Source organism: Salvelinus namaycush, chromosome 7, assembly GCF_016432855.1.
Source record: "Salvelinus namaycush isolate Seneca chromosome 7, SaNama_1.0, whole genome shotgun sequence".
NCBI lineage: Eukaryota > Metazoa > Chordata > Actinopteri > Salmoniformes > Salmonidae > Salvelinus > Salvelinus namaycush.
Genome location: NC_052313.1, coordinates 23,363,666 through 23,388,421, shown reverse-complemented (window position 1 = coordinate 23,388,421; position 24,756 = coordinate 23,363,666). Strand labels below are relative to the sequence as shown.

At 42.6% G+C, this 24,756-nt stretch overlaps 1 protein-coding gene across 1 annotated transcript; it reads left to right on the top strand.

Moving 5' to 3' along the window:
• Positions 1-226: 226 nt before the first annotated feature.
• Positions 227-23,062, top strand: LOC120051110 (ADP-ribosyl cyclase/cyclic ADP-ribose hydrolase 1-like). The gene is made up of 8 exons (XM_038997776.1): positions 227-643; positions 1,108-1,237; positions 1,360-1,495; positions 6,586-6,668; positions 7,307-7,380; positions 14,378-14,464; positions 14,786-14,869; positions 22,086-23,062. The coding sequence occupies exons 1-8, from the start codon at positions 420-422 to the stop codon at positions 22,141-22,143; spliced, it is 876 nt and encodes a 291-aa protein (XP_038853704.1). The 5' UTR covers positions 227-419; the 3' UTR covers positions 22,144-23,062.
• The last annotated feature ends 1,694 nt before the right edge of the window (positions 23,063-24,756 follow it).

The window sequence follows — 24,756 nt, the reverse complement described above, 5'->3', positions numbered from 1 at the left end:
ACAGTCAAATTGTAGTCTAGGCTATTTCACATTTTAATTTTATTTATTTAGCTAGGCAAGTCAGTTAAAGAACAAATTATTATTTACAATGACGGCCTACACCGGCCAAACCCGGACGACGCTGGGTCAATTGTGCGCCGCCCTATGTAACTCCCAATCGCGGCCGGTTGTGATACAGCCTGGATTTGATCCAGGGCGTCTGTAGTGACGCCTTAATCACTGAGATGCAGTACCGTGCGTCGCAGTAGAGGTATTCGCGTGGTAACGTCGTAGCAAACTGTCCCTAAGGCCAACTCCGAAAATAGAACTCAGAGCACTGACGGTGTTGAAGGCAATAGGCTATCCCACTGGCACAACACAAACAAAAACAAAACCACCTTTGAGTGCCGATTTCACAGTTGACTTAACAAGGAGTAGCCATGGAGCATGAAGAATTGCACCGTTTTGCAAGGAAAAAGCGAAGGACTCGCCTCTGCCTAATCATGGGTCTCTGTGCAGTACTTTCACTTGTCGTTATCCTCGCTATTTCTCTGGGAGTAGTGAACAGTCACGTACTGTCTAGTTCTAGCACATCGAGTGAAAGCCTAAAAAAAACGATTATTGACAAATGTGAAGCATTTATACAGAACAACAAATCTTCAAGGTGAGAAACTTTTATTAGATTTATTTTGCACATTTAATTGACATGTTTAGCTTATTGTTAAAAGTAACTCAAACTTCAGGTTAACTCATTTTGCAGCAGTTTATTCCATTGCCATAGTTGAATATAATTACATGTAGACTCAATTGTATTTATGATGTAGCCTCCCTGTCTGTATGTGAACCTGCATTGCTTTATGGCACAGGTGGTTGTGGATTTGCCTTGTAACAACAGGGTGGCTAGCTTGTTCAAGCTCTGCTCTGATACTCTCTCACTGTTCCCCATCTTGCTATAATACAGTCAAGACAGCTTAACACAATGAGTGAACAGTTAAAACAGTTTAGTTTTCTCCTATTCAGTAACCATTTCTCAGGGAGCTATTCCTTCCTCAATCAATGATTGGCCATATTTGTATTTGTATGATAATGCAGTAATAGTATTCTTGATAATTCCTGTGATTGTTCCAGTGCAAACAACTGTCAAAAGATATGGAGTGCATTTCAGCAAGCATTCGTGGGGAGGGACCCATGTAATGTACCGATGGAGGCCTATGACCCCCTTATCCATACTGTGATCCAGGATCCTGTCTGTAACAGGGTGAGATACCCACACACGCTCGCTCACACACACACCACTCAAATATATTCATATGTTTTGTTTTATTGACAGCTGCATGTAAATATATATATATATTTTTTTACATTTCATTGCACCACCAGATGTTGTTCTGGAGCAAAACAAAGAAAATAGTGCACGACTTCACAGAGAAGCGAGATTGCTTCTTGACCCTCGAGGACACGCTACTCGGCTTCATCATGAATGGACTGACCTGGTGTGGCAAGGAGGAGAGCAATGGTAAGACTCAAATGGAGCTACACACCATCAGTCTGTACATTTTCATTAATTCAATTTTTTATTTAACTATTATTTAACTAGGCAAGTCAGTTAAGAACAAATTCTTATTTACAATAACGGCCTACCAAAAGGCAAAAGGACTACGGGGACGGGGGCTGGGATAAAACAAATAAATAATAATAAATAGGACAAAACACACATACGACAAGAGAGAGAACACTACATAAAGATAGACCTAAGACAACCACAGAGCAAGGCTGCAACACATGACAACATAGCATGGTAGTAACACAACATGACAACAACATGGTAGCAACACAACATGGCAGCAGCACATGGTAGCAGCACAAAACATGGTACAAACATTATTGGGCACAGACAACAGCACAAACGGCAAGAAGGTAGAGACAACAGTACATCACGCAAAGCAGCCACAACTGTCAGTAAGAGTGTCCATGATTGAGTCTTTAGATGAAGAGATTGAGATGAAACTGTCCAGTTTGAGTGTTTGTTGCAGCTCGTTCCAGTCGCTAGCTGCAGTGAACTGAAAAGATGAGCGACCCAGGGATGTGTGTGCTTTGGGGACCTTTAACAGAATGTGACTGGCAGAATGAGTGTTGTATGCGGAGGATGAGGGCTGCAGTAGATATGTCGGATAGGGGGGAGTGAGGCTTGCGAACTGTATACAGAGATGACCAGTTTACAGAGGAGTATAGAGTGCAGTGATGTGTTCCATAAGGCACATCGGTGGCAAATCTCATGGCCGAATGGTAAAGAACATCTAGCTGCTCGAGAGCACCCTTACCTGTCAATCTATAAATTACGTCTCGGTAATCTAGTATGGGTAGGATGGTCATCTGAATCAGGGTTAGTTTGGCAGCTGTGGTGAAAGAGGAGTGATTACGTTAGAGGAAACCAAGTCTAGATTTAACTTTAGCCTGCAGCTTTGATATGTGCTGAGAGAAGGACAGTGTACCGTCTAGCCATACTCCCAAGTACTTGTATGAGGTGACTACCTCAAACTCTAAACCCTCAGAGGTAGTAATCACACCTGTGGGGAGAGGGGCGTTCTTCTTACCAAACCACATGACCTTTGTTTTGGAGGTGTTCAGAACAAGATTAAGGGCAGAGAAAGCTTGTTGGACACTAAGAAAGCTTTGTTGTAAAGCGTTTAACACAAAATCTAGGGAGGGGCCAGCTGAGTATAAGACTGTATCATCGCCATATAAATGGATGAGAGAGCTTCCTACTGCCTGATCTATGTTGTTGATGTAAATTGAGAAGAGCGTGGGGCCTAGGATTGAGCTTTGGTGTACTCCCTTGGTGACAGGCAGTGGCTGAGACAGCAGATGTTCTGACTTTATACACTGCACTCTTTGAGAGAGGTAGTTAGCAAACTAGGCTAAAGACCCCTCAGAGACACCAATACTCCTTAGCCGGGCCACAAGAATGGAATGATCTACTGTATCAAAAGCTTTGGCCAAATCAATAAAAATAGCAGTACAACATTGCTTAGAATCAAGGGCAATGGTGACATCATTGAGGACCTTTATAGGTTGTAGTGACACATCCATAACCTGAGCGGAAAAACCAGATTGCATACCAGAGAGAATACTATAGACACCAAGAAAGCCAGTCAGTTGATTTTTGCCAAGTTTTTCCAACACTTTTAATAAACAGGGCAAAATAGAAATAGGCCTATAACAGTTAGGATAAGCTTGATCTCCCCCTTTAAATAAAGGACGAACCGTGGCTGCCTTCCAAGCAATGGGAACCTCCCCAGAGAGGAGAGACAGGCTTGGCGATGATAGGGGTAGCAACTTTAATAAAGAAGAAAGGGTCTAAACCATCTGACCCAGATGTTTTTTGTGGTCAAGTTTAAGGAGCTCCTTTAGTACCTCAGACTTAGTGACCACCTGCAGGGAGAAACTTTGTAGCGGGGCAGGCGAAAAAGAGGGAGGAGTGTCGGGGCTAGTCACATTAGAAGGGGTGAGCGATGAGGAAATGTTGTACGGGCAAGGAGGCATGGCTGAGTCAAATAGGAATCCTGACTTAATGAAGTGGTGATTTAAAGAGCTCAGCCATGTGCTTCTTGTCAGTAACAACCACATCATCAACATTAAGGGACACGGGCAGCTGTGAGGAGGAGGGTTTCTTCTCCAGGTCTTTAACTGTTTTCCAGAACTTCTTGGGGTTAGACCCGCAGAGAGAGAACTGCTCCTTAAAGTAATTAACTTTGGCTTTCCGGATAGCCTGAGTGCACTTATTTCTCATTTGCCTGAACGAGAGTTAGTCAGCCTGAGTATGCGTGTGCCGAGTCTTTCGCCAGCCAAATGCAATTCTTGAGGTGGTGGAGTAACTCAAGATCATGGTCAAACCAGGGGCTGAACCTGTTTTTAATTCTAATTTTCTTTATGGGGCATGTTTGTTAACAATACCATTGAAAATATTAAAAAGAAGGTACAACCGTCTACGACAGAGGGGATCAAGCTGATTCTATACCATTTTACAGAGGCCAGTTCATGAAGGAAGGCTTGCTCATGAAATTTATTTAGCAAGCGTCTACGACAAATCAGGACAGGTCGTTTCACTGAGCAGCCATTATGAACACAGGCTGTAAAACAGTGATCACTTAGGTCATTACAGAAACCATCAGTCTGATACCTATCAGGATTATTTGTGAGGATAACATCAAGGAGAATAGCCTTTTCTGGGTGTTTGGAGTCATACCTTGCGGGATTGGTAATAATCTGAGAAAGATTTAGGGAGTCCCATTGCTTTAGGATTTGGTCAGGTGGTTTAAGCATGTCCCAGTTTAGGTCACCTAGCAGGACAAATTCAGACTTAGTGTAAGGGGACAGGCCGGTGCTGATGGAGGACGATATCACCCCGCAACAGTCAACAATGCTTAAAACCAGCTAATCAAATTGTTTGGGGACAGACTTGGTGGAGACAACCAAGCACTGAAGGTGATCCTTGGTAAAGATTGCCATTCACCCAACTTTAGAAGATCTGTCTTGCTGAAAAAAGTTATAACCAGAAAGGTTAACATCAGTATTCAAAAAACTCTCAGTAATGACCAACACATCTGGATTGGAGCTGTGAACCCACACTTTCAATTGATCCATTTTAGGTAATAAGCTTCTAGTGTTAACGTGAAGAAAACCCAGGCTCTTACGAGAGCAGAAATCAGTGAAGCAGATATCAGAGCACAAGTCAGAATTGGGGCTAGCAACAGTAGATGGCCCAGGGTGTACATGCGCATTTCCAGATATAAACAGCAAGAATACAATCAAGGCACGGCAGAGGACAGGGAGATCTCTACAGTGTTGATTTATGACATTTGAATGTGCATTAGATGGCAACATGATCATATTGTACAGCAATTTCATCAGGTAACATGAATACAAAGCCTGCGAGAGGTGGTTACACTAGGATGGGAGGCCAAAAGTCTGTGTAACCAATAGAGAGTCCGAGTCCCGTGTGTGGGAACAAACATAGTCTGTCCCAAGGTTGGGTAAACAAGAAAGTTCATAGTCAACAAAGCATGTAGGAGTCATGACGCAAATAGTATAACGACTTGGGGCTAGCCATTGTAAGTTCAGAGTCACTCTCCCTAACAGTGCGTGTGTGCTGGAGGTGAGCGAAAGCTCGGGAGAGAGGGGGGGAGTGTGGTGGGGGTACCTGTACCAGACAAGGGGGAGACAGGCCAGGGCAGATGGTGAACAGATCTCCAGGTGGAATCCATGCAGCAGTGCAGCAGGCAACTGGAGTAGGTGTCACACCCACATAACACAGTGATAGCCATAAACATGTCAAGTAAATTGTCAGATCTATGTCTAATCTAAAAAAATGACAGCTAATAGACCATTCATGTACAGTATATACCACTAATGTACTGGTTGTTTTAGAATGCATCCCAAATGGCAATCTCTTCCATATATAGTGCACAGCTCCACTCCCCTCTGTATGTATTTGGACAGTGAAGCAAAAGTTTTACATTTGGCTCTATACTACAGCTTTTTGGATTTGAGATCAAATGTTTCATATGATGCGAAAGTACAGAATGTTACCTTTTTTTTAGGGTATTTTCATACATTTCTGTTTTACCTAGGCCCCTCATTTGAAGAAGTCATTAGTATTTGGGCAAATTCCCTTAGGATATTAAAGTAGTCAAAAGTTTCGTATTTGGTCCCATATATTCCTAGCACGCAATGACTACATCAAGCTTGTGACTCTACAAACTCGTTGAATTCATTTGCAGTTTGTTTTGGTTGTATTTTGGGTTATGTTTTGCCCATTATGAACTGAGTGGGGGATGATAAATGGAGTAATTGTCCTTTTAAGTGTGTAGATCAGATGTTTTTGACCACTTCTAAATGTTTCCTGATAATACCATGATTATGAATGAATCATGAATAATGATTATTGAGAAAGTTACAGAAGCTACAACAAAACATGCTAACCTCTCACCATTACCAATAACAGGGGAAGTTAGCATTTTTGGGGGGTATGATCTTTGTTCATCTGTAACTTTCTCACTCATCGTTTATTCACATTTCATTCATGATTATCCATAATCATGGTAGCATCCACATTACCATGGAAGTGTTCAGAAACAAATTATATTCTTATTTACAATCAAATAAATGTATGAAAATACCTTCAAATATTTGTTGACATTCTGTATTCTTGTCTCATATGAAACATTTTATCTGAATTCCAAAATGGTTCGGAATAGAGACAAAATGTTAGCTTCACTGTCCAAATACATGCGGAGGGGAGTGTTTATAGTGTACTACTCTTATGGTGCCATTTGGGACGGGCCCTTACTATACATTCGACCATGATAAAGTACAGTATAGCTCATGACATGTGGGTCAGAGCCAGAGGGCCTCAGCAGGTCCTCTGGCCAAAGGCTATTGTGATGGAACAGCCTAGAATGATCCAGTTTGCTTCCGTCACTACATTATGGAGAAACAAGCAAACAATTATGAAGTTTCTTGAAATTTGTGCTGTCAGAAAACATTTCCTTGTAATGCCTGCATCATTCCTTCTGTGTGTGTGTGTGTGTTTGTCTGTTTCCTCAGAAACGTTCACCACAGGGTGCCCAGGCTGGACAGACTGTGTCAACAACACAGTTCGTTCATTCTGGAATCGGGCCTCAGCAGCAGTAAGTTCTTTTCAGACTGTTAGTGAGCCTGCTATGGTCAAGGTGCTTTGAAATCTTACACCTACCAGCCATGAATACAAAATGCATGGATCAAATATACTGATATGAATTAGATAGCCACAAACCAATCCAAATTCAGTCTGTGATTGTGATGGGGAGCAGAGGAAAGGGTTTCACTGTCTAACTGTTCATCAATTGGCCTTTGTGTCTGTCTCCATGGAAACACATTTCTTAGCTCTCTCCTGATTGGACAATGTCCGACATGGCGATGGGATATAGGCTACACACTTTGATGCAGTTACACTTTGGAATTCAGGACAGCACAACACATGTTTGTGTTGAATTTGCTATTCATAGACAGGGAAGTTCACAATATAATGTCTGAATAGATTAGTGTAGGTGTGGGGGAGAATTTGTTGTTTTTCTAAAACTGTGCGTTATGAGGGGTGCAGAATATGAGTCAGCAGTGGGAGTGAGTGACCTGTTAAAAATGAGTAGGATTCACTGGAATTTCGCTGTAAATTTACTGGAAATCTAAGCTTGTTGTTTCAAACTGATTTTGCAATTCAAGTGTTATTTTCCTTCACTGTGGGTGTTACTTCCCTTGTATGGAGATTGTATTAGTCTTTCCCTGTTAGTTTGCAGATGCCGCATGTGGTGATGTCACAGCCATGCTGAATGGATCTATTGCCACTCCTTTCAGCCCCACCAGGTAAGGTGCAATGACTGAGTCCTAAATGGAAACCTATTCTCTATAAAGTGAACAACTTTTGACCGAAGACCTACTGTATGGGCTCTGTTCAAAAGTAGTGCACTATATAGGGAATAGGGTGTCATTTGAGACACATTTATGTGTTTGGCCTGGCCCGTCTCCAATAATAACACCTCAGCACAACAATGTGATAGTCTTATCAAGTTTCACTGTGCAATGGAATGTGTTATTTCAACTGAATAGTGTAGTGATATTCTGTCCTCTGGAAAAATACAAATACTCACAGATAGGGCTGTGGCGGTCATGACATTTTGGCAGCCGGTGATTGTCAAGCAAATAACTGCCGGTGTCACGGTAATTTACCTTTAATGAACATGAACACATTTAGCATCTCCCGGCTTCCATGCATAGCCTTCAAAGCCACTGATGCAGACCTTTGGAACATCTACATTTTAAAAAGTCTAATAAAAACCATCACAATGAATCCATTGTTTATTTTAGAAGAAGAAGAAATGTAGTCTGTTTCAGAAGAACAGAATAACATACTCTGAGTTAGGCCCTGATCTGGCTATACCATATGGCTGTGCGCTACACTAGTTCATTTAGCAGGCAAGATTGGCTTAGAATTTCGTGGCATTATTTTATAGTATGACGAATACAATTGAACATAGCTGAATAAAATATAAAGGATATTTTCTCCAAAGTATTTGAGGGAGTGCGCACATCCGGTTAATCTGTGTTTTGAGTGGTTAACAAAGAAACAGGTACTCATGTATGCTTAATTTAGAGGTATTTATGTAACTTTAGCTGTGATACAAACTTTGGGCTATATGTTTACATTTTTAATACATTCTAAGGCTGCATGATCAAATCAAATCAAATTGTATTTGTCACGTGCGCCGAATACAACAGGTGTAGACCTTACAGTGAAATGCTTACAAGCCCTTAACCAACAATGCAGTTTTAAGAAAAATACAAAAAAATTAAAATAAATAAAAGTAACAAATAATTAAAGTGCAGCAGTAAAATAACAATAGCGAGGCTATATACAGGGGGTACCGGTACAGAGTCAATGTGCGGGGGAACCGGTTAGTCGAGGTAATTTAAGTAATATATACATGTGGCTAGAGTTATTAAAGTGACTTATGCATTGATAATAACAGAGAGTAGCAGCAGCGTAAGAGGGGGGGGGGGGGGGGGGGGGCAATGCAAATAGTCTGAATAGATGTTCAGTTGTCTAATGGCTTGGGGGTAGAAGCTGTTTAGAAGCCTCTTGGACCTAGACTTGGCGCTCCAGTACCGCTTGCCGTGCAGGTAGCAGAGAGAACAGTCTATGACTAGGGTGGCTGGAGTCTTTGACAATTTTTAGGGCCTTCCTCTGACACCGCCTGGTATAGAGGTCATGGATGGCAGGAAGCTTGGCCCCAGTGACGTACTGGGCTGAACACACTACCCTCTATAGTGCCTTGCGTTCGGAGGCCGAGCAGTTGCCATACCAGGCAGTGATGCAACCAGTCAGGATGCTCTTGATGGTGCAGCTGAAGAACCTTTTGAGGATCTGAGGACCCATGCCAAATCTTTTCAGTCTCCTGAGGGGGAATAGGTTTTGTCGTGCCCGCTTTATGACTGTCTTGGTGTGCTTGAACCATGTAAGTTTGTTGGTGATATGGACACCAAAAAACTTGAAGCTCTCAACCTGCTACACTACAGCCCCATTGATGAGAATGGGGGCATGCTCGGTCCTCCTTTTTCTGTAGTCCACAATCATCTCCTTAGACTTGATCACGTTGAGGGAGAGGTTGTTGTCCTGGCACCACACTGCCAGGTCTCTGATCTCCTCCCTATATGCTGTCTCGTCGTTGTCGGTGATCAGACCTACCACTGTTGTGTCATCGGCAAACTTAATGATGGTGTTGTAGTCGTGCCTGGCCGTGCAGTCATGCGTGAACAGGGAGTACAGGAGGGGACTGAGCACACACCCCTGAGGGGCCCCCCGTGTTGAGGATCAGCGTGGCGGATGTGTTGTTACCTACCCTTAACACCTGAGGGCAGCCTGTAAGGAAGTCCAGGATCCAGTTGCAGAGGGAGGTGTTTAGTTCCTGGGTCCTTAGCTTAGTAATGAGCTCTGATGGCACTATGGTGTTGAACGCTGAGCTCTAGTCCATGAATAGCAATCTCACCTAGGTGTTCCTTTTGTCCAGGTTTGAAAGGGCAGTGTGGAGTGCAATAGAGATTGCATCATCTCTGAATCTGTTGGGGCAGTATGCAAATTGGAGTGGGTCTAGGGTTTCTGGGATAATGGTGTTGATGTGAGGCATGACCAGCCTTTCAAACCACTTCATGGTCGGTAGTCATTTAGGCAGGTTACCTTAGTGTTCTTGGACATAGGTACTATGGTGGTCTGCTTGGAACATGTTGGTATTACAGACTCAGACAGGGAGAGGTTGAACATGTCAGTGAAGACACTTGCCAGTTGATCAGCGCGTGCTCGCAGTACACGTCCTGGTAATCCGTCTGGCCCTGCGACCTTGTGAATGTTGACCTACTCACATCGGCTGCGTAGAGCGTGATCACACAGTCATCCAGAACAGCTGATGCTCCCATGCATGCTTCAGTGTTACTTGCCTCGAAGCGAGCATAGAAGTAATTTAGCTCGTCTGATAGGCTTGTGTCACTGGGCAGCTCTCGGCTGTGCTTCCCTTTGTAGTCTGTAATAGTTTGCAAGCCCTGCCACATCCAACGAACGTCGGAGCCGGTGTAGTATGATTCGATCTTAGTCCTGTATTGATGCTTTGCCTGTTTGGTGGTTCGTCGGAGGGCATAGCGCGATTTCTTATCAGCTTCCGGGTTAGAGTCCCGCTCCTTGAAAGCGGCAGCTCTAGCCTTTAGCTCAGTGCGGATGTTGCCTGTAATCCATGGCTTCTGGTTGAGGTATGTACGTACAGTCACTGTGGCGACGACGTCATCGATGCACTTATTGATGTAGCCAGTGACTGATGTGGTGTACTCCTCAATGCCATCATAGGAATCCCGGAACATATTCCAGTCTGTGCTAGCAAGATAGTCCTGTAGCTTAGGATCTGCTTCTTCTGACTACTTCTTTATTGACTGAGTCACTGGTGCTTTCTGCTTTAATTTTTGCTTGTAAGCAGGAATCAGGAGGGTAGAATTATGGTCAGATTTACCAAATGGAGGGTGAGGGAGAGCTTTGTATGCGTCTCTGTGTGTGGAGTAAAGGTGGTCTAGAGTTTGCACATTTAACATGCTGGTAGAAATGAGGAAAAACGGATTTAAGTTTCCCTGCATTAAAGTCCCTGGCCACTAGGAGCGCCGCCTCTGGATGCGCATTTTCCTGTTTGCTCATGGCGGTATACAGCTCATTGAGTGCGATTTTAGTGCCAGCCTTGGTCTGTGGTGGTATGTAGACAGCTACGAAAAATACAGATGAAACCTCTCTAGGTAGATACTATGGTCTACAGCTTATCATGAGATACTCTACCTCAGGCGAGCAAAACCTCAATACTTCCTTAGATATCGTGCACCAACTGTTGTTTACAAATATACATAGGCCCGCCACCCATTGTCTTACCAGAGGCTGCTGTTCTATCCTGCCAATACAGTGTATAACCCGCCAGCTGTATGCTATTCATGTCTTCGTTTAGCCACGACTCGGTGAAACATAAGATATTACAGTTTTTAATGTCTCGTTGGTAGAATATACATGCTTTTAGTTTGTCCAATTTATTATCCAATGATTGTACGTTAGCCAATAGTACGGATGGCAAAGGCAGATCGTCTGCGGATCCTCACAAGGCACCCCGATCTCTTTCCGTGATACCTCTTCCGTCTTTTTCTCCTGCGAGTGATGGGGATGAGGGCCTGTTCGGGTGTCTGGAGTAAATCCCTCTCGTCCAACTCATTAAAGAGAAATTCTTCGTCCAGTTCAAGGTGAGTAATCGTTGTTCTGATTTCCAGAAGCTCTTTTCGGTCATAAGAGACGGTAGCAGGAACATTATGTACAAAATAAGTTACAAAAAAATTGAAAAAACTAACAAAATAGCACGGTTGGTTAGGAGCCCATGAACCGGCAGGCAGCCATCCCCTCTGGCGCCATCTACAGAAACTACATCTACAGATGAGACTAATGATGATTTGAAAAAGGTTGCATGAATGGCATGAGCTTTGGTTAGTTTAAAAAAAATCATTCACAATTTGACAAGCACTTGATAATGTCTCGAATTTCCCTGCGGCATCCCCTTTGTGTGGCCGTAAAATCATGCCTTTTGCGGCCAGTGGCCGTTGTGCCCTTGAACTGAATATAATGATTATAATTCCCTTCTCCCGGCTGGGCGCACCAAAGTATCTCACTCACATGGCTCTCAGTCACTTGATCAGGTCATTCTCACAGGCGACAAGTGAAGACAGACACATCGGGGATGCAATTGCGCGAGTCCTTATCCTATTCCGAGGCACGTATTGAAGATATTGGAAGAACTGTCCACATTTACTTTTCGTCAGCCAACAAGATGACTAGGCCTAACGAACAGCAAAAGCACTAGCCTATGTCAGTCTACAGTCTACTATCCCCCATAGTACAAAAGTTAACCTATTCTATTCTGTGTGAAAAATAAATATTCCAAACATAGTCTGGGTGTAACGAACGTCGTCGAGAGAAGGAGAAGACCAAGGTGCAGCGTGGTAAGTATTCATAATACTTGAACAAAAAACAACAAAACGACAAACGAACAGTTCTGCAAGGTGCAATACACAAAACAGAAAACAACTACCCACAAACACAGGTGGGAACAGGCTACCTAAATATGGTTCTCAATCAGAGACAACGATTGACAGCTGCCTCTGATTGGGAACCATACCAGGCCAAACACATATAAATACAACACACAGAACAAAACATAGAATGCCCACCCCAACTCACACCAAAATAAAGACATAAAAAGGATCTCTAAGGTCAGGGCGTGACAGTACCCCCCCCCCCCCCCCCCAAAGGTGCGGACTCCGGCCGCAAAACCTGAACCTATAGGGGAGGGTCTGGGTGGGCATTTCACCGCGGTGGCGGGTCTGGTGCGGGACGTAGACCCTCGCCACCGACCCCAGACTGGGGACCCTAGCAGCGGGCCCCAGACAGGAGGGAGACTCTGGCGGCTCCGGACAGGAGGGAGACTCTGGCGGCTCCGGACAGGAGGCACAGGACTCACCAGGCTGGGGAGACATGCAGGAGGGTTAGGACTTAGCACAGGCACAGAACTCACCAGGCTGGGGAGACATGCAGGAGGCCTTGTCCTTGGCCGAGGCACCGGATGCACTGAGCCGTGGAGGCGCACTGGAGGTCTCGAGCAATGAGCCTGCACAACCTGTCCTGGCTGGATACCCCCTGTAGCCCGGCAAGTGCGGAGAGTTGTAACAGGCCGCACTGGGCTGTGCTGGCGAACCGGGGATGCCGTGCGTAGGGCTGGTGCCGTATAACCCGGGACGAGGAGACGCACTGGAGACCAGATGCGCTGAGCCGGCATCATCCCTCCTGGCTCGATGCCCACTTTAACCTGGCCGATTCGAGGAGCTGCGATGTAGCGCACCGGGCTATGCGTGCGCACTGAGGACACAGTGCGCTTCACCCCATAATACGGTGCCTGCCCGATCACTCTCTCACCACGGTAAGCACGGGGAGTTGGCTCAGGTCTCCTACCTGACTCCGCCAATCTCCTCGTGTGCCCCCCCCCAAAAACAATTCTGGGGCTGCCTCTCATGCACGTTACCTCAAGCCAATTCCTCGTAGTGTCGCCGCTCCGCTCTAGCTGCCTCCAGCTCCTCTTTCGGACGGCGATACTCTCCCGGCTGTGCCCAGGGTCCCTTGCCGTCCAATATTTCCTCCCATGTCCAGGAGTCCATTCCACCACGCTGCTTGGTCCTTTGGTGGTGGGTAGTTCTGTAACGAACGTCGTCGGGAGAAGGAGAAGACCAAGGTGCAGCGTGGTAAGTATTCATAATACTTTTAATAAATACGAATACTTGAACAAAAAACAACAAAACGACAAACGAACAGTTCTGCAAGGTGCAATACACAAAACAGAAAACAACTACCCACAAACACAGGTGGGAACAGGCTACCTAAATATGGTTCTCAATCAGAGACAACGATTGACAGCTGCCTCTGATTGGGAACCATACCAGGCCAAACACATATAAATACAACACACAGAACAAAACATAGAATGCCCACCCCAACTCACGCCCTGACCAACCAAAATAAAGACATAAAAAGGATCTCTAAGGTCAGGGTGTGACACTGGGACAGTTGTGGGATTCGATAGATCCCAAATTAATACAACCACTGGCATCAAAAAACATGTTTGAAGTAATGAGTCTGTCGCAACAGATCATAACATTTAGCTAAAAATGTTAATAAACTATTAGGCTATTTATAGCACATTATAAGCACAGCAATGCACCACACGGCAGTAGGCTATAAGCGCTAATGTTCCATTAGCAGGAAAACACCATTCTCAAAAGTGACTGCAAATTATGCATGCAATGCTTTTAATATAAAGGTGCATTTTATGGTGAAAACGATCTTGCTACAATTTGAAACTCACGCTCTGCATATGTATGCCAGTTAACCCGCTGTAAAGCACGTTTGGTAGGCTACTAATGACCATCAGCAGCATCAGAGCTTGGAGAAGCTTAACTACCATGACTAAACGGTCACGTGGAATTTGACTGCATTCATGACTCGTGAACGCCGGTGTGGCAGTAATACGGTCACCCTAACAGCTGTACTCACAGACAACCAAGCCAAAACATAATTTTACCACAGCTGCCATTTCCACCAAAATGTAGAACCCCTCTATTGCCACAACACTACACATATTAGTAGACTGTTATGTTTTTGTTTGCTTAAGCAATAGTGCACCTACGTTGTTGATTGATTTCATGTCAATTCTGATCTTTACATATTTCTATGTTTGTCTTTTATGTGAAGTATTTTTGCCACCATTGAGGTGAAAAGGTTCAAAGCTGCCAAAATTAAGAGCCTGAGTGTTGTCCTGGTGACCAAGGAGAATAAGGGGTAAGCTTTTTGTCCAGACAAACTGACATGTGCGTGTGTGTGTGTGTGTGTGTGTGTGTGTGTGTGTGTGTGTGTGTGTGTGTGTGTGTGTGTGTGTGTGTGTGTGTGTGTGTGTGTGTGTGTGTGTGTGTGTGTGCGTGTGTGTGTGTGTCATAGTTGATTTGTATATCTTTCATAATCACTGCACCTGCATTGTGCCTAGTATGGGATTATGTAAAAAAGTAGAACAAATGTCTGTTTATAATTAGGATATATGTAGGCTTTATGTTTCATGGGATATTATGACATATTATAATTGTTTCATGTCTTTCTCTGCTAAAGGACAACCTGTGATGATCCCTCCTTACAGGACCTACAGAAAGAGATAGATCCAAAACTCAAGTATAATTGCAAGGCGGTTCCTGAGTAAGTGAGGTTACAATATAACTCTATTGATTACAACAAATCCATCTGATATTGTGTGCGTGTGTACACAGCAATTTCTCCAGTGTTAAAAAATGTGAAATGAACACTGAGAGTGTTAAATCAACACTGAAAGTGTTGTCTGTGGACCCCATATATACACTGTAACAGTGTTAAATGAACACACTTATTAGTGTAAAGCCCTATTCAGATATTTCACGGAGTGCCTTTCGAATATATTGTAGTTAACACCCATGACTGTATTTGTTAGTGACAGAGACATGGTTGTTGCATTCATCCATTTTCGATCCTATGTACTTCACCAAATGAGATTCCAAGCAAATATGTTATTGTCATTTTATAAATTTTATTTAACAAAATACCATACACTACCAGTCATAAGTTTTAGAACACCTACTCATTCAAGGGTTTTTCTTTATTTTTACTATTTTCTATATTATAGAATAATAGTAAAGACATCAAAACTATGAAATAACACATGGAATCATGTAGTATCCAAAAAAGTGTTAAACAAATAAAAATATATTTTAGATTCTTCAAATAGCCACCCTTTGGCTTGATGGCAGCTTTGAACACTCTTGGCATTCTCTCAACCAGCTTCACCTGGAATGGTTTTCCAACAGTCTTGAATGAGTTCCCACATATGCTGAGCACTTGTTGGCTGCTTTTCCTTCACTCTGCGGTCCGACTCATCCCTAACATCTCAATTTGGTTGAGGTCGGGGGATTGTGGAGGCCAGGTCGTCTAATACAGCACTCCATCACTCTCCTTCTTGGTCAAATATCCCTTACAGAGCCTGGAGGTGTGTTGGGTCATTGTCCTGTTGAAAAACAAATGATAGTCCCACTAAGCCCAAGCCAGATGGGATGGCGTATCACTGCAGAATGCTGTGGTAGCCATGCTGGTTAAGTGTGCCTTGAATTCTAAATAAATCACTGACAGTGTCACCAGCAAAGCACCCCCACACCATCACACCTCCTCCTCCATGCTTTACGGTGGGACATACACACGCGGAGATCAGTTCACCCACACTGCATCTCACAAAGACACAGCGGTTGGAACCAAAAATCTCCAATTTGGACTCCAGACCAAAGGACAAATTTCCACCGGTCTAATGTCCATTGCTCATGTTTCTTGGCCCATGCAAGTATCTTATTATTATTGGTGTCCTTTAGTAGTGGTTTCTTTGCAGCAATTTGACCATGAAGGCCTGATTCACACAGTCTCCTCTGAACAGTTGATGTTGAGATGTGTCTGTTACTTTAACTCTGTGAAGCGTTTTGGGCTGCTTTTTCTGAGGCTGGTAACTCTAATGAACGTATCCTCTGCAGCAGAGGTAACTCTGGGTCTTCCATTCCTGTGACGGTCCTCATGAGAGCCAGTTCATCATAGCGCTTGATAGCTTTTGCGACTGCACTTGAAGAAACTTTCAAAGTTCTTTACATTTTCCATATTGACTGACCTTCATGTCTTAAAGTAAAGATGGACTGTCGTTTGTCTTTGCTTATTTGAGCTGTTCTTGCCATAATATGGCCTTGGTCTTTTACCAAATAGGGATATCTTGATGTTATTTTAATGGACAAACAATTTGCTTTGCTTTCAAAAACTAGGACATTTCTAAGTGACCCCAAACTTTTGAACAGTAGTGTACAGTAGCTAGCTTGATAACTTGCTAGCTACAGGTAGCTGCCTACCGTGTACTCACTCGGCTCGGTCAGAGCAGTAATTATTAACATGAGGATTATGAGCTACCACTACCAGCTATGGCTAGCTAATTAGCTATTATTATAACTGTATTCCCCAATATTTGCGTGATATTTGTTAGCTAGCTAGACTAAAATGAAAACCTAACATGTAGCCTACCTAGCCATACGGTAGATGCTACTACTACTACCGCTGTAGACAAAGATCCCAACGTGTGTCTACTACATGAAGTTGAACAGTGGACCTTGGAGGTGAGGCAGTTTTGTAGCAGCAGCATAACTAGACCAGTTTTAAATTGTAAAGTTAGGCACATGATGACTTAGAATACGTATTTAAGTGTGTCTATTTGATATGTATACTATTAAAATGTTTTTTCTTTCAGTAGTGGATTTTTAGTATGCTAACCTTTTGTAGGAGCGAACATTAAACCTAAAATTCCCTTTGTTTACTCACTTCCTAGTGCCTAGAGAACCCCAGGTAGACAGAATCTCAGCAGAAAGCTGTCAGACAGACTCTGATGCAGAGGAGAGCAGGGAGGAGGAAGAGGAGTTAAAGAGTAGCAGCAGTGCCAGTGAAGGAGTGACAGAAGAGATTGAACAAGCAAGTAATAAGGGAAATATATGTATGGACAGATTCAAAGTGAGGAAGATGAGGTTTTAGATGATCCAGCACTGTGGCCAGAGAAGGTACAATACCATGAAAGAGAAGCTATTGTTCGCAGACTAGCCAACAGGTGTGGTGAGGAGACAGAACTGTATAAAATCATGCCCCCATACTCAGAAGGCAAGCCATTCCCCAATTATTTACAGTATAGTAAGTCAGCAAACGGAAGAGAAAAGGTGCAGAGAGACTGGCTTATTTATAGTAAGAGTGTAAAGGCATATTGCATTCCATGTGTTCTTTTTTCTCATGAGCAAAGTAAACCATCACCCAGTTCTCTGAATAGTAAGGATGGCTATAAGATATCGTCAGTGAAATGGTGGAGAATGTATGACAAACTACCAGAGCATGAGGATGGTGTGTCTCACAAGAACTGTTACTGGAAATGGAAAAATCTGCAGCATACCGTTAAAACGGCTACATGTATAGACAGTCAGCTGCAGAAACAAATTCAGTCAGAAATGTATAAAAACAGAGCACTTCTAGAAAGGATTTTGGATGTGACACTGTACTTAGCATCTAGGAATTAGCCATTCCGGGGCTATTGTGACAGAAGAGATTGAACAAGCAATCTTGATGATGTGCATACTGGACATTACCTAGGCTTACTTGAACTGTTATCAAATTATGACACGCTATTACATGAGCACTTACAGAAAGTCAGAGACAAAAAGAAAGGAGCACGGCTGACTCATTACCTCACAGCCCTGAGAGACAAAACGAGTTCATAGGAATATGTGGTCAAAGGGTTTTGAAAACAATACTATGAAAGAGAAGATGTAATCTATTACTCGGTTATATGTGATGCAAATCCAGACATTTCCCATACTGAGCTAAATGTATTATTGGTGAGATGTACACAAAGATGAAGTCCAGGGATCAGTTGAATGGGAAATAATTTAACATTTTATTGAATTTAAAGACTGCTAGAAAGACAGGCAGTGAAATTTCTGAAATGATTTTGAGTGCATTGGAAGGGCATGGTATTGACATCGCAGATTGCCATGGTCAAGGCTATGATAAAGGTGCAAATATGTCAGGGGAAGTGAAGGGAGTTCAAGCACACATACTGCAAAAGAATCCACTGGCCACATACTCACCTTGTGCCTCCCATACTCTTAATCTTGTGGGTGTACATTCAGCTCAGTTGTGCCCAGAAGTATCAACCTTTTTAGTGAATCGTCTTTACAATCTGTTCAGTGCCAGCCCAGAGCGATGGGCCATTCTCAAGGAAAAGACTGGCTGCTGTCTTAACCGCCTTTCAGACACGCGACGGTGTGCGCATATTTCTGCGGTCCGACCAGTGGCAACTCATTTACCGCCTCTCATCAAGGCCCTAGACATGCTTCTTGCCAACTGCAGCCTGACATACGAAGCCAAGTCTGAGGTCTGAAAAGCTACTTCATGTCTTTCAAGGCAATCTTCTTGCTCACTTTCTGGGAAAAAGTTTTGCAGTTTATTGAGAATAGAAGCCTAATTCTTCAGTCCGGAAATATTTCTCTGGACACTGACGCAGCTCACATTAAGGCACTACAGGAAGGAAGAAATAAGGCTCTGCGTAATCAATGGGACACTCTTCTGGCAGAATCCTCCATGGTGGAAAATGAAATGGGTGTAACTACTCAGTTTCACAGTGAACAGAGGAGCCGCCAGAAAAAAAGAAAACGTTTCCCTGATGAGACCGAAGATGACATAGCAAATGAAAAGAAGTCAGACACTGGATTTCGCAACATAGTGTTTGATGTGGCTCTGGATAGTATAATCAGTCATTTGGACACACGGTTTCACACGATTGCAGCTATATGCGAGGAGTTTTCACCAATACTTACATTTAGGAAATGACTGAAAACCAAATTTGTGTATCTTGCCACAAATTGAGAAACAAGTACTCCAAAGATCTCAGATGGATTTGAAAATGAAGTGTGACATCTAAAAGAGGATATGGTGCTACTTTTTCAGATAGTCGTTCTCCTGTAAAGCTAAATGCCATCCACAAGATGCAGCTACAGAGCATTTTTGGAGACGTGTGCATTGCACTGTGAATCTTCTGTACAATGACCTGTAACAGTTGCTGGAGGTGAACGTGCCTTCAGTAAGCTGAAACTTATAAAGCTCTACAATGTGCCAAGACAGGTTGAACAGCCTTGCCATCCTTTCAATTGAAAAGCAGTTAGCTAGAAAATGAAACTTTAAAGACATTATAAAGGAGTTTGCTCACAAGAAGGCTTGACGCTGGGGCTCTTGGTGCAGTGTAACCTCTTGAGTTTTGTTTACAGGGAACAAACACAAGGATAAATGCCTTAACCTGTTCTACCCAAGCCTGCCCGGGGATGGTCAAAATACTGTTTCAGAGTATTTTCTGCCATGGTTTATCTCCTGTTGAATTTACTCAGGAATACCCACATAATGTCTTGACACTACAGTTGTAGTTTCACCGATGCTTGTTCTCTGTAGGTACCACATTTATGCCTGCAGTCCACATAGTTCAGGATTTTTATTTTATTTGGGGTATGTTATTTAGGCATATATTTAGAAATGATGCATAGGGCAAAAGAGGGTTAGCCTTGTTTATAATAATTGGTAATAAATTATTTAATCTGAAACATGGATCATTGGTAATTTCTAAATTAAAACTGACCACAATACCATATATTAAAAAATAAGTCACCAAATGTGAATTATGTATAATAAAGCATAAAAAAATCCCATGACACAGACAGCTTTTGTTAACATTAGGAACCAAAATTGTTTGCAATAGTGTTAATATAGGCAAAGGATGAAGGTGGAAACTAGAATCTGCACAATTGTAGTACAGAGCAGCAGAAGCTTATAGTTAGTACATTTAATAACACATATTGTTCAGTATGTTATTTTAATCTGAAACATTCTGATTTCTATGTTAGGGGCCCGGTAGTTTATTTTTCATGGGTGTACGTACATGAGTGTACGTATTTCATAAGGCCTTATTTTGAAGTCCTAGTTTTACCCTAATTCAAGGGCCTGAAACTCATACACATCACCTTGAACCAAATTACTAACATCTTCTAAACTAATCCAATATGTTTCTTGTATTTATTGCACCGGTTACTGAAATGGTCGTTCTATACTGAACAAAAATATAAATGCAACGTGCAACAATTTCCAAGATTTTATTGAGTTCATATAAGAAAATCAGTCAATTGAAATACATTCTTTAGGCCCCAATCTATGGATTTCACATGACTGAGAATACAGATATGCACCTGTTGTTCACAGATACCTTAAAAACAAAGGTAGGGGCATGAATCAGAATCACAATTTACTCCATGCAGCGTGACACATCTCCTTGTTAATCAGGCTTTTGATTGTGGCTTATTCCTCTTCAACGGCTGTGCGAATGGGTTACATGTATGTTGAGTACGCAGGCCATTGAAGATCTGGGACATTTTCTGCTTCCAGGAATTGTGTACTGGTCCTTGCGACATGGGGACGTGAATTATCATGCTGAAACATGAGGTGATGGCGGTGGAGGACAATGGGCTTCAGGATCTCGTCACGGTATCTCTGTGCATTCAAATTGCCATCAATAAAATGCAATTGTGTTCATTGTCTGAAGCTTATGCCTGCCCATACCAAAACTCCACAGCCACCATGGGACACTGTTCACAACATTGACATCAGCAAACTGCTCGCCCACACGAAGCCATACATGTGGTCTGCGGTTGTGAGGCTGGTTGGATGTACTGCCAAATTCTCTAAAACGACGTTGAAGGCGGCTTATGGTAGAGAAATTAACATTTATTTCTTTAGCAACAGCTCTGGTGGACATTCCTGCAGTCAGCATGCCAATTGCACGCTCCCTCAAAACTTCTGACATCTGTAGCCTTGTATTGTGTGACAAAACTGCACATTTAGAGTGGCCTTTTATTGTCACCAGCAGAAGGTGCACCTGTGTAATGAGATGCTGTTTGATCAGCTTCTTGATATGCCACACCTGTCAGGTCAATGGATTACCTTGGCAAAGTAGAAATACTCACTAACAGTGATGTAAACAAATTTGTGCAAAACAATTGAGAGAAATACGCTTTTTGTGCATCTGGAAAATGTGTTTTCAGCTCATGAAACATGGCACCAACACTTTACACGTTGCATTTATATTTTTGTTCTGTGTAGTTTAGGTGCTTTAGGTACTCGTAGCTTAGTTTTCCCAATTCTGGCAGTCATTCTGAATACAGGTTGCGGGTGATAAAATATTTCCAAAGTTGGATATCCCCACACTGGTTGGATTCCAACAGGAGTTACACATCACCTTGCAAGACAGTATAACAAAACTTCCAGGCCAGAAAACCATTATATTACTCAAGAAAAAAAGGTTTTGATTTGTTCCTAAAGGCGTACAAACACTTGTCACTGTAGTTGTACCCTTTAAGGTCATCCTTTATACCACAAAGTGATGTGTATGAGTTTCAGGCCCCTGTTTTAGAGGAAAACTAGGCTCTCAAAATCAAGCCGTATGGTAGGTATTGTGATCATTTTATTTAAAAAAAGATGAAAACATGGTTCTTTAGGTCTCACTTGGTGAACTCCGTAGGACCGAAGATGGATGAATGAAGCAGCCATGGGTGGTAACTCTAAAATTTACTTGAAAATGCAAGGCACTCTTGGAATTATTTGAATAAGACATTACACTAAGCAGTGTGTTCATTTAACACTGTTCCGTTGTCTATATGGGTCCACAGACTCAGTGTTAATTTAGTTTTTGTTAACACTGGAGAATTGTCTGTGTGTGTGCATACGTGTGTGTTTATGTATGCTTATTTGAAGCAACACTAAAGACACCTCTCACTCTCCTCAGGTCTAAGATCCAGTACTGCATTTCCCACCCAGACACAGCTTGTGGCGCCTGCTGGTAATACTGTCCAATCAGCAGTGACCAAGGCGTGGTCGTCAAGAGTATAAATGGATATTATTCCATCATGGAACCATGAACTAATATTTGAAGTGTCATCAAGCAGCCCCAGGCATAGCTTCCATTCGGCATAGCTTCCATTCTTTACAGAAGTTCTTACAATTTAATCATTTCCATAGTATCTACTTTTATCTTAAATAACAATTGCACCCTTTAGCAACCTAATTTTCATTATCTCCAGCACAATAGAACAGCGATACCATAGGGGAACCATTTTCATGGGATGGTTCTTTGAAGAACCATACAAAAATTCAAATCCAAAAATGTTTCGGCCCTCTAGGACCAGAATTTAAAAGCCCTGCTGTAGGTTTTTAAGCCTTATTTGCATATTTCCCCACATTAACTTTAGAGTTACCCATGAATGTGTTTGCTAGTGACAGAGAGATGGCTGTTATAATAATTTATTTTCAGTCATGTGGCCTTCAACAACTGAGATCCTAAGTCAGTGGTCACTAACCAGTCAGTCATCAAATGGTTAATCTCCAAGGCATTTCTAGTCGATCCTGATTTTTGCATTGTGCTGTTGGTGGTAGGTGCATCCGATTCAGCTGCCCTGTGTGCCGGGTAGGTGGAGTGTTGCAATTTAGCACCATTTAATGTGTCCAAAGGTACAAATCCGACTTCCCGGCGGGCCCAGAGAGCAAATTAAGTGCACTATAAGCCTAACGCTGGTCAATTGGATTTCTCAGATTTGTCTGCAGCAACATAGCAGGTGTAAAAAAAAAAATGCTACAGCGAAGTTGATACTGTGAGATTTCAAATCATGACTAGAGTGAGACTGTCATTGAATACAGCAAATACAGTTGAAGTCGGAAGTTTACATCCACTCAGGTTGGAGTCATTAAAACTCATTTTTCAACCACTCCACAAATTTCTTCTTAACAAACTATAGTTTTGGCAGTCGGTTAGGACATCTACTTTGTGCATGACACAAGTCATTTTTTCCAACAATTGTTTCCAGACAGATTATTTCACTTATAATTCACTGTATCACAATTCCAGTGGGTCAGAAGTTTACATACACTAAGTTGACTGTGCCTTTAAACAGCTTGGAAAATTCCAGAAAATTATGTCATGGCTTTAGAAGCTTCTGATAGGCTAATTGACATCATTTGAGTGAATTGGAGGTTTACTTGTGGATGTATTTCAAGGCCTACCTTCAAACTCAGTGCCTCTTTGCTTGACATCATGGGAAAATCAAAAGAAATCAGCCAACCTACATTTTTTTATTGTAGACCTCCACAAGTCTGGTTCATCCTTGGGAGCAATTTCCAAATGCCTGAAGGTACTATGCTCATCTGTACAAACAATAGTACGCAAGTATAAACACCATGGGACCATGCAGCCGTCATATCGCTCAGGAAGGAGACGCGTTCTGTCTCCTAGAGATGAACGTAATTTGGTGCGAAAAGTGCAAATCAATCCCAGAACAACAGCAAAGGACCTTGTGAAGATGCTGGAGGAAACAGGTACAAAGTATCTATATCCACAGTAAAACAAGTCCTATATCGACATAACCTGAAAGGCCGCTCAGCAAGGAAGAAGCCACTGCTCCAAAACCGCCATAAAAAGCCAGACTACGGTTTGCAACTGCACATGGGGACAAAGATCCTACTTTTTGGAGAAATGTTCTCTGGTCTGATGAACCAAAATTGAAATGTTGGCCATAATGACCATCGTTATGTTTGGAGGAGAAAGGGGGAGGCTTGCAAGCCGAAGAACACCATCCCAACCGGGTAGCACAGGGGTGGCAGCATCATGTTTATGGGGGTGCTTTGCTGCAGGAGGGACTGGTGCACTTCACAAAATGTATGGCATCATGAGGAAAGAAAATAATGTGCATATATTGAAGCAACATCTCAAGACATCAGTCAGCAAGTTAATGCTTGGTCGCAAATGGGTCTTCCAAATGGATAATGACCCCAAGCATACTTCCAAAGTTGTGGCAAATGGCTTTAGGACAACAAAGTCAAGGTATTGGAGTGGCTGTCACAAAGCCCTTACCTCAATCCTATAGAAAATTTGTGGACAGAACAGAAAAAGTGTGTGCGAGCAAGGAGGCCTACAAACCTGACTCAGTTACTCCAGCTCTGTCAGGAGGAATGGGCCAAAATTCACCCAACTTATTGTGGGAAGCTTGTGGAAGGCTAACTGAAAAGTTTGACCCAAGTTAAACAATTTAAAGGCAATGCTACCAAATACTAGTTGGGTGTATGTAAACTTCTGACCCACTGTGAATGTGATGAAAGAAATAAAAGCTGAAATAAATCATTCTCTCTACTATTATTCTGACATTTCAGATTCTTAAAATAAACTGTTGATCCTAACTGACCTAAGACAGGGAATTTTTACTAGGATTAAATGTCAGGAATTGTGAAAAACTGAGTTTAAATGTATTTGGTGTATGTAAATTTCTGACTTCAACTGTTGTTCATGTTTAAGTTCTTACTCCGCACTGTCAACACTTTTTATTCAACACTTTGGCTATATAAGCTATAAAATGCTCGTTCTTCTTACTTCCACTCGTGCTACAACCATCACTGCAGCTGTAAGAAAT